The sequence below is a fragment of the Podarcis filfolensis genome (genome assembly GCF_964270895.1).
Source record: "Podarcis filfolensis genome assembly, chromosome: 7".
Lineage (NCBI taxonomy): Eukaryota > Metazoa > Chordata > Lepidosauria > Squamata > Lacertidae > Podarcis > Podarcis filfolensis.
Window position 1 is genome coordinate 63,126,529 of NC_139603.1, and position 17,184 is coordinate 63,143,712.

The 17,184-nt window shown below is 40.2% G+C and overlaps 1 protein-coding gene across 12 annotated transcripts in view; it reads left to right on the forward strand.

Moving 5' to 3' along the window:
* The window catches only part of RALYL (RALY RNA binding protein like), a 254,988-nt gene extending 238,052 nt beyond the window's left edge, over positions 1 to 16,936 (forward strand). For 5 of the 12 annotated variants that reach the window (XM_083623422.1, XM_083623420.1, XM_083623415.1 and 2 more), the window contains 3 exons: positions 1,198 to 1,311; positions 5,293 to 5,471; positions 5,843 to 6,674. In XM_083623422.1, coding sequence (XP_083479548.1) covers positions 1,198 to 1,311; positions 5,293 to 5,471; positions 5,843 to 5,878 — 329 coding nt within the window. In that variant the 3' untranslated portion in view covers positions 5,879 to 6,674. Of the gene's footprint in view, positions 1 to 1,197; positions 1,312 to 5,292; positions 5,472 to 5,842 lie in introns of all 12 variants that reach the window. The other 7 variants (XM_083623426.1, XM_083623416.1, XM_083623417.1 and 4 more) reach the window with 4 other exon arrangements.
* The last annotated feature ends 248 nt before the right edge of the window (positions 16,937 to 17,184 follow it).

The window sequence follows — 17,184 nt, forward strand, 5'->3', positions numbered from 1 at the left end:
ATGTTTTCACATCAGAAAGCACCCCCCCCCATTCCAGTGAATCTTCAGGCACTGCATCAAAAGTGGAAGATAGTTTGCCCTCATTCTGAATAACTTTACCTTCAGAAATGTCACCACAAACCCGAATATCTTTGACTGTATAGTGGCGTGCATGAGATAGCACACGTGACGATTCACAGAAAGAACGAGGCCAAATGGCTAGTGAATAGACCTTGTTTAATGAATGTAACTACCACAATGCACCTTTCTTCTCTAATCTAGGCTGAATGAAATAAGCCATGTAGATTTTGTACCTGAGATGTTTCAGCGACGGGGGCACAAACTCCTTAAGGATACTACCCCACCAGGCGAGGGATAATCCATTCCAGATCCCCCTCCTTCCACCCAGCAGTGGGGCTTCACGGAAGCTGGTGCAAAGCTCTGTCACACTGCCAGGCGGAGGGGGGAGATTTCCCCCCTGCCTAGTAGCAAAGCTGGATGGCAGAACGCCTCCCCTCTTCCTGACTTGCTCAGGAGAGGAGGCATTTTGCAGAGCTTTGCTGCCAGTCCCTGTCTGACGTTAGAGGCTGGAAAAAGCAGTGGCAAAGCTGGATGGTGGAACAAGATGGGTCTCACCTGAGGCAGCTGCCTCACCCAGCCTCATAGGTGGTCCAGCTCTGTTTTATACTGCACAGTGGTACCTCGGGCTATAGACGCTTCAGGTTACATACACTTCAGGTTACAGACTCCACTAACCCAGAAATAGTACCTTGGGTTAAGAACTTTGCTTCAGGATGAGAACAGACATCACGCGGCAGCAGCGGGAGGCCCCATTAGCTAAAGTGGTGCTTCAGGTTAAGAACAGTTTCAGGTTAAGAACGGACCTCCAGAATGAATTAAATTCTTAACCCGAGGTACCACTGTACTTGCATGGAAAATCCCAAACACTTTGCAAAGGACATATGAGTCCTAAATGTGTCTTTTACATACATGGATGAACATAGAAATAGTGTCATTTGGGGGGAAGGGCTGAGAGGGAATATACTAACGTTCTAACTTACCCTTCGCTGAAGAAATATGAAAACATAGAAATAAAAATCTATAAGGCTATACCTTGAACTTCGGTTTTCGCCTTTATGAATAGATTGTACTGGGATACCTTTGTGTTGAAATATTATTTGTGTCATAGTTGGTACCTTTTGTTCTTTTTCTCTTCAGTGAAATCAGATGAGTTACAAACAATCAAGAAGGAATTAACTCAGATCAAAACAAAAATCGACTCTTTGCTAGGGAGGCTGGAGAAGATTGAGAAGCAGCAGAAGGCTGAAGCTGGTACGTGGAAATAATCTGTAGCTCTTGGCAGCTCATTAAAGGGTGAATTAATTCTGTGCAAAGCTGTGAATCATATCATCAATTCTATGGGAGAGGCAATTTTGGAAATACTGATGTGCTCACATTTAGGACCAGAAAGAGGCTTTTTGAGTACAACCTTATAAGCCACTGAGCAACTGACAACTGTTTAAAGACTAGGTTTAGCTATTCTCTTGGCTGCATCCATACACCACTTTACCTGGGAGTAATCCCCACTGAATTCAGTGACACTTATTTCAGAGTAGATAGGCCAATCTTACAGGTCAATCATATGCATATGAGTGCACAGTCATTTCTTCATCTCCCCTCGGTCTGCATTCAGGTTTTAGGTTCAATCCCAGGTATTTCCAATTAAGAGGATAATTATTAATAATAATAATAATAATAATAATAATAAACTTTATTTATACCCCACCCTCCCCAGCCAAGGCCAGGCTCAGGGCGGCTAACAACCAATAATAAAAACAAGTTGATTGAAATACAACTTAAAAAACAAGGTTAAATACAACATTAAAACATTAAAATGTAGCCTCATCACAGGAGGAGAAAGGAAAAAAGAAAGAGGGGGAGGGAATCAAATTGACTCCAAGCCAAAGGCCAGGCGGAACGACTCTGTCTTACAGGCCCTGCGGAAAGAAATCAGATCCTGCAGGGCCCTGGTCTCATGAGGCAGAGCGTTCCACCAGGCGGTCCTGTAGGTATGAGGGTCCTAGCTGGCATTGGGAAAGATCACTGCAAAGCACTTGGGAGAGCCACAAGTAGGTAAAGTAGACAATAATGAATTAAATGTTCCAATAATTGACAAATATTCCACCCTGTGAAATAAAGAGGCTGCAAACCGTTTTGTCCTTGACAGGGTGCAATTCTGCTAATATTTACAAGAGTATGGCAGTTTGTTTTTAAATTTTCTTAACCGCTCTTCATGCAGAAATGGATTTCAGGTTGGTATATAAAGAAATGAAAATTTACAGAAACCTTGATCTCTCCACTACTTAGTGCCGCTAAAGAAGGCCTCCATTGGAGCTCTGGTCAGGCCACGGCCACTACTAGAAAGGATGAGCACTTAAGCTATGCTGCCAAACACCTTAGGAAGAGCGTCTTCCCTGCTTCATGTCAGTGATGATCCAGTTCCAATGATTTCATTACCACTGTGAGCAGAAAGGGGAAACAGGGAGAAGGGAAGGGCAGTAGAGCTTAAGAGCATTGATTCAGCCTCACCCCATCATTCTGCATGCCAGGTGCCTTGACATCACATACCATGCTGCTGCCTCTTCTGATGCCCGGGTCACAAAAGCATCTTGCATTCAGAATATGCCATCTGGAGGGCCACAGGTTCCCCATCTCTGGTCTTGCTCCGCATAATTGTTGTAGATTAAAATAAAAACCTAGAACGTTCATTGCAAGGGACTCTGATTAGTGGTGAATTCGGAAATGTATGTGTCCTTTCACAGTGCAATGGAAAAACTATTAATTGCATACCCTCTGACATGTCGCAGGCATCTTCTGGGCCGCGTTCCCCCGTGAGTCACATGACCTGCACAAGAGCACGGCATCTGAAAACAGGATGTCCCAATTTAATTGGGACAGTAGAGGGGCATGTTATTACACAAAAACATTAACACAAATTATGCACAAGTTTGTATGTTAAACATCGTTAACATCAAAACATTGCAAAACAAAGCACTTTCCTTCTGGGATGGCAAATCCCATGAAGGAGGAGTCAGTATAAAAGCTATTAATATGCAAAGAGCCTCCATGAGAGCAGAAAAAAATTATGGGTATTTTTGTGTGAAAAAGGCTTGTGAATTCATTTAAATACGAATCAGATCTTAGACTGTCATTCTGCACTGACTCATAGACAGCAGAATATAAAAAGATAGCTCAGAGCATGTTAATCATGACTGAACTGACAGGTGAGCATATTTTTTATTATTATTATTATTATTATTATTATTATTATTATCAATATTAATTCATTAATCGCCTTCTACATAGTCGCCTCAAGGCAATGTACAAAAAAAGCAAAAAAACAACAACCTAGATCCTTTTCAATACTGGTTATGCTACATGACTGGGTGGGAATTTGAACCCTGACCAGAGTGGCTCTTTTGTGGGTTCTGGGTACAAGAGAGGGAGAGAGAATCTATCTATTCTGTATCATGACATTTAAATTCATAGATGGTATAATGCAACCATAGTACTTTTGGGTACCAGTGATTTAAATCATGTGCTGACTTTGTCTTCAAAATCAATGGGATTTAATCCTGCTTAAATGGCTTGATTGTGAACCAATATGTTTGATATGTTTCTGCGAGTTGCAACTGATAAAATATAACAATACCAAGTCCTTTTTATCTGCTAAAGACTTACTTCTGGTCCTCCCTGAACAAAAACAATCAGCTGCATTGCAAAGGAGAACGACTTGAAAAGTGGCAGATTTTTAAGTGGCAGATATTTCAAACAATCTATTATAATAGGCAGAATATACAGCATGAGCTGCTTACATCCAACAGTGGGAAGCTTAAGCAAACATAGAAATGAAAAACAGGGAAAGTTTTAATGATCTTTTATACACTATACTAAGGTCTGTCTCGCTTATCTTTATGGAAGCTATAAAGGGACCGAAAAGTAATGTGTTTATACTCAGATGTCTTATTTTGCTAATTAATTCTGTGTTTTAAAGCTGGCAAGCTTAACAAAAGTCAACAGTGTGATGCAACAGCAAAAAAGCTAATGCTATTTTAGTCTGCATCAACAGAAGAGTAGTATCCAGATCAAGGGAAGAAATAGTACTGCTCTATTCTGCTTTGGTCAGACCACACCTGGACTACTGTGTCCAGTTCTGGGCACCACAAATTAAGGATACTGACAAGCTGGACCGTGTTTAGAGGATGATCAAGGGTCTGGAAACCAAACCTTAGGAGGAGCAGTTGAAGGATCTAGATATGTTTAGCCTACAAAAGAGGAGATTGAAAAGAGATACGATAGCCATCTTCAGATATTTCGAGGGCTATCACATGGGTGATGGAGCAAGGTTGTTTTCTCCTGCTCTGGAGGCTAGGACCCAACCCAATAGCTTCAATTTACAAGAAAGGAGATTCTGACTAACCATCAGGGAGAGCTTTCTGACAGTATGAGCTGTTTGAGATCAGAGCAGACTCCCACGAGAGGTGATAGACTCTCCTTGCTTAGAGGTTTTTAAGCAGAGGTTGCATGGCCATCTGTCATGGATGCTTTAGTTGAGATACCCAGATCGCAGGAAGTTGGACTAGATGACCCTAGGGATCCCTGTCAAGTCTACAATTCTATGATTCTATGTGGCAATGACTGAGGAAAAATATCAGAAGCAGTATGCATGTGAATACCAGTTTCTGGGGATCCCAACCAACTGAGTATTACTGCACTTGTGCTGTGCTTATGAGCTTCCCAATGACATATGAGAATATTGTGAGAATAAAAGTTTGGACTAGCTAGGCCTTTGGTCTGATCAGGCAGGCTTCTCTTCTATGGTCCCTTGTTACATTTTCACATGCATCACTGCAACCATGACAGTATGAAATTTACTTTTAGAAAGATAGCTCAAATGCTCAGGAGACCAGTATCACTTTCATAAGCGTGTAATCTTGGTCATAAATATGAGTCTGAAACTAACCCTCCAACTTGCTCTCCTCTTCCAACTTCATCATTTGAAAAGCATCGTTTTCAACTTGGGGGAATTTCAGAAATAGTTTGTGATGGTGCATAGGGAACTTGTGTTCAAAGGCAAATATCCCGCTGGGCATGTATCAGCCTCTTAGCAAGCCAAAAGAAGATCTCTGAACCTGGGTAATATATCTGGTATCATTTGGGGATTCAGAGAATGTATTCTGCTGTCTATAACACAGTTCCATTTCTGGAAAAGGGGATCTTACTTAAGCTACATTTTTCGCCTTTTTCTTATAGAAACCCAAAAGAAACAAATAGAAGACTGTGCAGACTTGATCCAAGAGGAATGTATATCAGAGAATGCTGACAATTCCACAGAGGATCCTATAGAAGGAGGTTTAGATGCAGATGGAGATGGCGAAGATATGACTGATGGGATAGAGGAGGATTTTGACGAGGATGGAAGTAACGAGCTGGTAAGAAATTTTAAATAGTTGTATATGTAAGCTGAAAATTTCAAGAATGAATGTAGAAGAACAGCAAAACAAATGCTATTAAAAGCTGAGATGCTGTTTAGAGGTCCTTTGAAAAACTCTTAAGATGGTTATAATGACAGGCAATGTTAGTTCTTTACATGAATTCCCATCTGTGATGTGGTGAGATACTTTTGGGTGGAGCAGTTTAAAGGGCACACAGTTCTTGAAGGCTATCAACTGAAAAACATAAAACATACCCTCTGCCAGTTTCATAATCACATTTACCAGTAGGAAACAGTTCTGGAGGGTCTCTGTAGAACTCACCTTTGACTAATATGCTTAGGATAACAGCATTTCTCTTTGATTCACAGCCCAGCTGGAATGTGGACCAATTTAGTTTTCGCTGAAAAGAATGGGATGAAATAAATTTATGGAGCTTGATCTTAACGTACGTTTACTCTTAAGTCTCCCTGCATTCCTTGAGGCTAACTCTCAAGGAAGCATGCGGCTTCTCAAGCTGGGAGGATGCAACCTAATTCTCACTTGCTTTGTGGCGAGATCGTTCTGCATGATAAAATACAGCACACTTCTCTCTCAGAGCTGTAATTGCACTAGCACTAGTCCAGCTTCAATGGCATGATGTTCCATCTCCATGTAACGGAAAGGGATAGAAATAACCTTTCTGTGAGGATGACAGCCTCTTCTTTTAAAAAGCAGCAGCAACAGTAGTAGATCTACTCTGCTCTATTAAAGCAAGGAAAGCATAGCCTGGAAAGAACTCTCTTTTTTTAATATTTAATTTGAAGGACAAGCCTTGATTGTTCTTTCCTGTTTGGGATGGAAAACACAAGCAAGGCTATGTATTTTTTCATCATTGTTTCATGGACTCCTTTAATTTTTTAACCCAAAAGGAAGTTATTTTGGGGGTGTGCACCTTGCCTCTCCAGCTCAGCCACACGGAAGCAGTTTTCAGCAGCAAGCCTGTCCTCCCTGCAGCAAGGTTACTTCCATCCCTTTTTATAATGTGTGGACAAAATCCTGCTCTTGACATTTCAATGGGGTTTTTTGGAGAAACTTTAGGTCTGCAGCAGAAAGAGACCTATTTCCAGCCTGAGGCAAAGCTATATTCCCACCAGGTAGGGGTGGGAGGCACTCTCTGTTTTTATTCTCTCAGTTTCTCCTTTTTACAATCTTTAATTGCATTCTTCACATTTCTGTAGCAATTTGCAATTTTAGAGTTAATTTCTCCTAATAAACATATTTTTAATGCAGTTTTGATTAATGTACACATGTTTTGCAAGCAATTTTCCCTAATATGTTTCATGTTTTTATCTTGTATTTTTATGCTGTGAACCGCCCTGTGATCTTCGGGTGAAGGGCAGTATACATATTTAATTAATATAATAAACATGATACAGTGCATTACTGTGTGCTATTTTCATAAATATATGTCTATATGCATTTCCCTGTATATATTCATTTTTGTAAACATCGGTTGGAGAACTGCACTGCAAAGTTCGGATAAGTGTGAATTTTGTAGGGTGCCTGTGTTTTCTTTTTCATATTGCTTCAGAAAGTATGGATTTGATAGATTTGGCTTTAAATGCAAACTGAATTGAATTCCTTCCCCTCCCACCCCATCCCTACCTGTAGGGTATAATAATACTAATAATTTATTATTTATACCCCGCCCATCTGGCTGGGTTTCCCCAGCCACTCTGGGCGGCTTCCAACTGAATATTAAAAACAATACAGTATATTCAATCCTTGAAGCGCCTATAGGGTGGTGATGGAAAATAGACCCACTCAGGACCATAGTTCAGGATCTGCTTTGCTGATCAAAGTGGCTGGGGCTATCCAGTCAGATGGATGGGGTGCAAATAATATGATTATGATGATACAGAAAGCCCTAAGTTCAATCCCTGGCAGCTTGGACTGGGAAATAATTCTGTCGGAAAACAAATGGCTGGACTTTTCCTGTTCTTCCAGTCAATGCAGTGGAATCTTTTAAAAGACATTTAGTTTAACGGACATTCTTTGCATGTTCCGTGAATGCACAGAATGTTTGTGATCAACTCCTAGCTTGCTAGTAGCTTACTCCACACAGATTGCACCATATTGTAGGCACAAGCTCTGAAACTTGTTGGAAGACATATTGTGTGTCTCATGTGGTGGCTTCAGAGCCAGCTTTTAGCACCCAGTACCCATGTGTCCTAGCAGGACCCACCACTGATGCCTGGTCTTGGCCCTGCTTTGAAAAATGCTTCCAGCCTGACACCCTGAGCAGCAGCTGGTGTCTGGATCTAGCTGCCATTTTCATTTCCACAGTATGTCTAACATAGCATTTGTCAGGGCTGTGTGAGAAATTAATTTGATTGCTAAAACCTGCCACCTGGTATGGCTTGGAGTGCTGCTGCCTACCACTGCTAGAGAAGCCCACCAGGGTCCCAGTGACTGAGGCAGACCACCAAAGAGAACTTCCCTCCAGGCCCCTCAGTGCCAAAGCTGTCAAACTCTGGTAAAGGAATTCAGAGCACAGTTTGCCAACCAAGCATCTGCAGACATGAGTGCCAACAGTATGAAGGATATCAATAGAATTCCCCTCAGAAATTCACAATGCAGAAGATGGGGAGCCATGCCTGCACTGTTTTGTATTTCTGTCCCCTTCTCTCTTGTTTCAGATGTGGTAGCCATTTTGTGTTGTGCCACACATCCCATGGCAGCCATTTTGTGACTGCTACCCATATAGCTATCTCAGTCCTGTCCTACAATGAAATGAACCAAAAGAAGCTGGAATTCAAGGGCTTGTCTCCTTATGTGAGAAAGTGAAGTCTGAACAGTACATATGCTGTGTGAACAAAGCATATAAATTTAGGATGGTGGTAGTTCCTAAATTATAGGTATTTTAGCCCTGCTGTTCAAAAGGAAAACTTTGCAGTAGACACAATAGCTGAAAGTTGTTGCTTGCAATGAGATCTCTTCAAGTTGTAACAAAGGCAGCGCTCCTAACAGTTTATTGATTTAGAAACTGATTTCAATCCCATTCATCATCCTTTCCCGTTATTTCTGCGAAATAGATAGTGCCTTTCAGCTGTCAGTGTGTGTCATCTTGAATCATAGCAAATAATTATTGTCCTCTATTAAAAACAAAATGATATCTGATAAATTACTCGGCAGCATCGGGGTACTTTCGATCCCAGAAAAGAAAAGCTATTTCTAATGAAGAGGAAAGTGAAATAGATAACGTACACAATGACATTACACTTGACAGTTACAAGATATCACTGTATGAGCAAAAGAAAAGAAATAAGATGTTTTCTGAAGAATATATTATAAATCAGGATCTTCCTAACAGAAATCATGGTACTTTGGATAAGATGTGAGTTTGTCCAGATGTTTCAGGTGTAATACTTTGTATATTTCTTTAGGTATTGTATGTTGTACATTCTAGTCACCCATGCCACATTACCAACCCCTGTAGATGGTGCCTACTGAAATGGAGTGAAAGCACAAAAACATTCAAGAGCCAATCTGTGCAGACTGGGCAAGCTATGTTTTAAGAAGGGAAAACCTGATTCTTGGAAAAACTCTCACATCAGGGGGAAAGTTTTTAACTAGAAGTTTTCTTAAAAAGTTTGGGCTGTGTTTTTAATTGGGAAAATATTGTAACATGTAATCCTCCCTGCCAGGACACTCTGAAGTGATACAATCCCAGTGGAGCTCCATTGCATAATTATTCTAAATTTGTAGGCTGGCTCTGGCTCAAGTTTCTCACCTGTATTTCAAATTTACCAATTAATTTTTTGCTGAGGGTTTGCAATATCTCCTTTGCAGCACTAAGGGAAGATACGCTGGGCTTATGTTTTATGTGCTCCAATTACTTTGGGTCCAACTTACTTACTTACATATTTTAACTTTTTGAGAGATTCCTTTTTTAAAAAAAAAAAAGCACTCATTGAAAAACGTCACCATTCAATTGTGGCCTGAATTTCTCTTCACTTCCAAGATGTTTTCCTTAGACATAACTGACTCTGAATAACCATGACTAAAGGAAAAACTGTTGCAAAAGTTGGAACACGATTCAATGGCAAATGGTTCAAATAAATGGTTCGCCAATGCTGTGCCTTTTCCTCCTTTGCTTTTATCTTTTAAATTTAAACCCAGTCCTCACTCAGGGACTTTACTACCTCAGTTTACTTCCAAATACATGCAGAAGACCCCAAGTTTATTCTCCAGCATCTTCAGAGAAGGCTAGAAATTTCCCCTGCCCGAAACCCTGGAGAGCCCCTGCCAGTTGTGTAGGCAGTACTGGGCTAGATGAACCAATGGTCTGACTTGGTATAAGGCAGCTTCCTATATTCCTAACTGTTTCTACATTAGCTTAAGCTGAAGGTTATTTGGTAAAGCACACTGAGTCACTTAAGTCTACAGCTCAGCTTCCCATCCCTGCAGATACTATTCCCACCACTGGCTTTCCTCTTTCTCCACTTGCACAGCAAAGATTCTTCATCCTTCATAGCAGATCAGCTATTTGTTGCAAAACTAGGTAAAAACCCAGGGACCTTTGCATCTCTTTGCCAACAGTATCATAGGCATCCATTTTTCCATTCTTCAAATAGCAGCGTAGGCCAGTGTTTCTCAATATTTTTGAACTTGGACCTCCTCTTTTCAACTTCCCAATCCAACAATAATTTGTCCAAAATATGAATGAATGGAGGTTCTTGTGCATATTTGTATATGCTCGGCTGCATGCAAAGAGTTGCCACTAGCATTAGGTGCAGAAGAGAACCAGACATCTTCAAACCCTTTGTTAAACTAGATTCAGGCTGCAATCCTATACGCACTTACCTGGGGTGAAGTCCCATTGAACTTAGGGGAACTTACTTCTGAGTATTGCATGCAGAAGTTCCCAGAATTCAACACCTGCCAGCTCTGATATTTCAGACAGGTGGCTTTCCAAGCTCTACCTGAAGGTGCTAGATGTTGAATTCTGCAATACATGGGCTCTACCACAAAGCTACAGCCCTTGCAGTAAGCTCACTTTGTCTTTCCACTTGGAGCTCTCCAAGGTCCTGCAACTCCAGCATTACCTAGACTCAATCACCTTCATGCAACTTGGTATCCGCCAAATCTACGGTAGTTAGCTTTGGCAACTGAACTATGTGATAGGCCCTCAGAGTATTCTTTGAGGCACAGATGAACTGAGTCCTGATTATTGGTTGCTTCTGTGAATACTTATTCCTTATGGCTTCCAGAAAGCAGGCAAGTGACTGGCATATCTTCTTAACTTAAACATCCCACTTCAGAAAGTCCTGAACCAGAATCTAGGACAGCCTATCCCTGTCAGGTCCCTTGAGATTCAGTAATCTCTGATACAACCTCCAGTTCTTTCTACATTTTTAATATTTGGTTAAGGGACATAATATATTTTCAGGATCCAGTAACTGTTGGCTTGCTACGGTTGGCTTCTTTCATTTTCAGTAATGAACATCTGATCATCATTTTCTGACACCTCTCCATTATGGAAATATTGCATGTTTCATCGGTGTCCAGATGAATGGAATTTTGCTACAATTTATAACCTCAAAGTAAAAAGGTGAGCTGAGAAAAGAAAGAGGAAAAAATGAGACTGATGTAGAAGAGTTTGTGAAATGAAACAGGCAGTAAGAGAATAATAGGGAACTGAGTGGATATATCCAAGTATCACCTGATTCTGATAGTTTAAGCATTAAATAATCTTAAGCTATCATTTCAATTTGCACTTCATTTTTCTGAAAAAAAGCATCACTAAGAGCAAAATTGAAGATGTACAGGCAAATCATTATTGATGGGAAGAAATTGTAAAAATTAAAATACGCAGTTGAGAACAGGTCCAGCTTTTCGTATTGTTCTTTTCCAAATGTGTTAGTAATCCTTCCTTGATCTTTCACACCAGTGACTTTCAAGTCCATCTTCTTATCACTTCCCTTATGCAAACTTAAAGCAGAAAACCTGTTTCTTCTCCTCTGTACACATGTGACCTACTTTAAAACAGCTTTGAGTCTCCAGTTTCAGTATTTTTTCCTTCGTGGCTCTCACAAATTTCGCCCTCTATTCCTTTCCCCCAACAACATGCACACTACCTACCTACTTCTGCTTATCTGCCTTATCAATCTTGAGTTGCCAAACGTGATACCTCTCAAACACAAAGGGGTTGTATTCACCTAAATCCTACTCAGAGTAGACCTGTTAAAAGTTAGCCATATCAGTTAATGTCAATGGGTCACTCTCAATAGAATTAGCACTGAATCCCCCCCCTCCCCAGGCTTCTCTAGTTTTCTCCAAGATTGCCTGTTAAACACAACTCAACACAACTGATTTAAAGGGATCCATTTTACAGTGCCGTCAATAGAGTATGCAGTGCAAACTTTCAGTATTGACTGCTGGTAGCTCACAGAGGAAATAAGACAACTCTTGGCACCATATGGTATTATTGTTTGGGTGTTTCTGGGCTTAAGGGTAAAGGACAGACATGTGCAACTGAAGTTCTCTCTTTCTCTTGTGTTTTTTTTTGGGGGGGGGGTGAACATAACACTTCTCCAAAAAATCTGCTTAATTGAAGAAATGTTGGGCATTGGGTGTGTTGAGAGTGTGCATTTCATGGCTTTAAGTGACAAGGACAAATTATTGGCAGTTGTTAAATTACAATATTTTATAGATTCCAGGTCTATGGTTCTTTATTTTGTTTGTTGAGGTTCATAAATATGCTATTCGGTTGTGGTGGTGGTGTTTGTGTGTACACGCACGCCCTTTTAGCAAATCTGTATTTTCAGTCATAATCCAAAGCAAAGTGGATCTTTTTTTCGTTCAGGTGATTTTTTCTTTACAACAACACCAAATGAAAGCCATATGGTTTGCTAGAATTTAATTTGATTCCATCTTTGTTGTGCGAGGGTGTAATTTATATAATTCCTTAAAATAAACGATTTCCCCCATAAATTAGTCATCTTGTGGGTTTTCAAAAAATGTCACAGCTGCCACACAGCCAAAGATAAATTATATAGAATTTAGCTGAATAGAAAGAAGCAAAATTAGTTTTCTATTGCCTCAGGTTAATCAGACCCCTGGGCGAAGTGGGAGGGAGACTATCACTCTGGAAGTAATAAAAACGTCTTTTGATGTTAAAGTTGCTCAAGACTCTGTCACTTTTTGGCTGGTCCTAATAAAAGTATTGCCATACTATGGTTTTGGGGTTTTTTAGGTGATGGCTTTCCATCCCACTCTCCTGAAACATGCCGCATGTGCCCTGACAGAAAATTCTGTAGCCATTTTGCTTGTGATACAGACTTAGTGAATGTTCAACACAGCTTCTTAATAACGCCAAAAGTGTGTTCACCCCTTGGATCCAGACAGTTCGCAATGCTCTTTCCTCATTATAACCTGCAGAGCCTTTCTTGCGGGTACATCGGGCTTGTGAAAAGATCTCCAATAAATAAGCCGAAAATCTGTTGCTCTTTGTCTTCTATATAATATGAGGGCGCAATTAGAGAAAGGGAAAGAAAAGACTAAAAAGAGCAGGATTCTTTGGAGCTGAAAGGTGTGGAGCAGCACAGGTTGCATTCTTGCAAGCTCTGTAGAGCTACTTCACCACAATCAGGGCTATCTCTGACACAAGAGGAAGGTCGGAGAAAGAAAATACATTTCTTCTCTATAGAGATAATTCCGCCTGTGAACCTACTGCTAAAAATAGTTAGAAGGCATTTATGGTTTAAACGTGAGCTGGACCCAGCATGTTCTCGAGCATGTTTTCAAGAGTGGGTGATGTGGAAACAGCCCCACATTTTTGTCAACCTCTGCACAATATGCAGGAAATATTAATGCTTTTGACTCTGTGGTTCCACCACTTCAGAAACAACTGCTTGGCCAGCCTAGCGTGTGATTAAACTTTAGCACCTTTATTCATTTTCTGTAACAGGAATCTAATTTCTGTGGCCTTTTTAAATGTGTTTGAGGGGGGAGGTTATTGGCTCTTTTCTCTCTCTTTTTGTGAACGTATTTTGTGTCTAATTTTGTGTTTTTATGTTGTGAACCACCCTGTAATCTTCAGCTGGTGGTGGTATACTAAATGAATAAATGAAATGGGGCAATTTGCATTGGGTAATTGGTAAGAAGGGAGGAAGGGTTGAGACACTATGGCAGAGCTTTCCAAAGTTTTCATGTTGATTACACGCTTTTTAGACATGCATCGTTTCACAACACAGTAATTCAGTTTTATTAGCAAACCGAAGGTTAAACTAGCCCCTTTCCAACCGTGGGTGGAGCGCAGGGAGCGTTCCTGTGACACACCTAAATGCTCCAGCCAACACACTAATGTGTCGCGACACACGGTTTAGAACACTCTGCACTATGGTGTTGATCCAGATTGGATCCCCCACTCCAGCTATTTTTTTACAAAGGAAAAAGACGGTGGTCATCTAGTCACAGATTCCCTGCATCACATTTACTTTTGCCCACACTCTCCTGTCACTGTCTCTTATTCAAAATGTTATCAAATTAAAATTTGCATTTTATCTTACAGTTTCTACAGATCAAGTGAATTCAGACTGACATCCAGTCCCTTTGGAAACCAAGAACATAATAATTCACAGACTTCCCCATGTGGAAATGTGAGCTGCTGCTTCTTGCTGGCTAGCAACATCTTTGACTCAATTTTTATGGGGCGGGAAAATGAATTAACTTCTTGAAATGGACATTACCATTCAAAACTTAGAAATTCCATTTCTTATATGTTCTAAAGCTGTACAATTGTCAGATTTATATGGTTTAGATTGTAAATGTGTTTTTTCCTGGCTAATTATTGGTATTATTTTTTTAATTTTGATGTCAGAAGGCCAATGAATTGTATGATAATATGAAGGACATATTTAAAATGAAGGAGACACTGTATACAAATGTATATTTGTAAAAGCTATTTTTATGATTAGCATGTTTTATGGTTCATCATATTAAAAGTCAGGTGATATTGCACTTAAATGTTTACAGCATAACGAAATGAGATCATGAAAGATTTATGATCTAATATGTTAAATAGTATTTTAATTATTTGTATTTATTTATATTCCTGTTTTAGAGCCAGTGCATTTATTAAGAAGTAGGGTCATAATGGAGGTCAAAGTAATATCCATGCCCAGATTTATTTATTTTTTACAACACATCATAATGCCAAAACAAATATAATTTGGATATAGTAGTATTGTGCGCAATATATATCCCATTGAAATCAATGGAATAACTACCACTCATTTCAATACTCTGAACTGTGCCCTCAAATCTTAGGATGTTGTAAACCTACACAGATACATTTGCTGCTCTCTGACATAACCATATGTCAGACAGCATGGATTGAAATATGATTTTATTTCTTTTAAAAAGAACAGTAATACTAAAACTTCCAAGAGTGTTGCCAATCAAAAGTTGGCATGTTGTTAGATTTCATAATTACTCTATAATCCATATTTTCCAAATTGCCAGTATTGAAGTCGCATGATCATGGCGGTATGTTTCGGTTTGGCAACCAAGCTTTGTAGCCCATAAGGTTAGTCCAATGTACTGGACTTATTTTAAACCAAACATCTACAATACTACCACAGCTTGCCTGGTGTTAAATTGCCCCGAGCGATTTAGATGCTCCTTCAGTCAAGCACCTAACTGAACGGAGAGGCTGTTCAGATTTCTTCATGGCATCCCTGCCAATAAAATATGAATGAGGCCCTGGATTGTGCAATATCTTTCTCTGCCTTTGTTTCTCATTCCTAAGTGTTTCTTGTGCTCTCAAAATAAGGCTGCCCAACTGTATGTTAAGTTATTCTGTGGTTTCTGTATAAACTCTTCCCCACACCCCTCACCAAATCTGGCGAATTTTTCCCCACATGCTAATTGGAAAATATTTATAGATACACTTAATGTTGTACAGCTGTGACTGCTTCTGCTCCAGGGAAAGAGCTGGTGATTTGACAATGCTGAAAATAAAACTGCACAGATCAGAAAAGTCTTTCCACCACCTCAGTTTCTCCCCTCTGCTGGGAGTACTGTACCATATACCTCTGCACACGGGGAAAATGGGCCAAGAGTTTTGGGTTGTTGTTTTTTCCTTTCCAGAATTCCTTCATTGTCTTTTTACATAGTTCAGTTTTATGATTCCTAAATAAAGCTAAAAATAAAATTTAGCTTCTAGTAATATTAATATATAATTTCTCCTAAGTTTTAATGAGTTTTCCTATGCCAGGGTGTTCTTGTGTAATTAAATTATTTGGCCATTCTTAACAAGATTCAAGCCCCTTTCAGATGGGTGGGGGGTCACACAGTCACTGAACACGTGGGGAGGGGGGTATCACCATTCTGTCACACACACAGGTTTGCTACAAACAGGCCGCTGCCCCCACCCACACAAACTATCTGAAAGGTGCCTTACAGACTTGACAATGATACTTTTTCAGAGTACTTCCTCTAGTGCATAGAGAACTCCCCCCCCCCCCAGTTTTGAGAGATAGAATATTTATTTCCCACGATTTCGTGTCATCTTACATACACCTTTCCTACAAATTATTGACAGCGGCAGACCTATAAACCACAGCGCAGAATACTTCTGCCACACGCTAGTTCGTTAGCACAAATCATTCGAACAATATGCATTAAGGTAGGGACACGGACCAAAGAATAACTTGTCGTTCTGATAACCTGGTGAGCAAATCTGAATAACCCCAGTTTAGAAAACCACCCCGGTCAGCTGGGAATATGAACTTGCCAGATACAAAGTCAGGCTTATCAGTCCATCTAGTCCAGTATTGTCTGCCCTAACTGGCAGCTGTCTGAGGCACAGGTCTCCCCTAGCTCTGACACCTATTTGTTTGTGAAAAGAAGCTGCTCTACCTACATGTGCCCCAGTACATTGCTTTATTACAGCATTTGCACTTGAACATGCTGGTTTCCATGTATGCACTTTCTTCTTAAGCTCATGCAATAATTACAAAAAGGAAAGGTTCCCCCCACCCCAATCCCAAATCTAGCATGTGGAGCATGATCCAGCCTCTCCTTTACTGTGAGTACATCAGCCACATACCTCTGTGACACAGGGGACCCAAATTGTCTCCATTTGCAATCCAATGAAGGAAACCAGATTCTTTCTTTCTTTCTTTTTCATTTTTCTGTATCCTTACAATAAGTTTTGTTATATCTTTTTGTCTACAACAATTATTTCCAAGCAGGGAAAGCGGTTTTTAAGACTTTGAAAAACGCCGTTACCTGTACACACTTTCTGCAGCCCTTTTCAAAGCCATGGTAGTTTTTCAACAACTATGATAGGAAGTTTATTTGCACTGAATATCTTGCCCATGTGTTCTCGTGGAATCATTTCATGACGGTTCTGTTACAAATGTTGTAACATAATTTTTACATTCCTGTAAATAAATATTTTCTCTTGACTAATGCACTAACTCTCTTTAGTAGTTCCTGCTGCCAAATGCTGGTTATAGATATGGAGCAATACCACAAATATATTCAGTCTGCCGTGCTGTACACATTTACCTGAGAATATGCTACACTGAACACAAAGGGTGGAATTCAATGGTGCATTAAGGTGATTGTTTGGTCAGCACGACCATTTCTGCTCGACGGATGGAACGATCTCCCCTCTCCTACCCCAGCACACTGTTCTGGGGGTCCTCCCAAGCAGGTT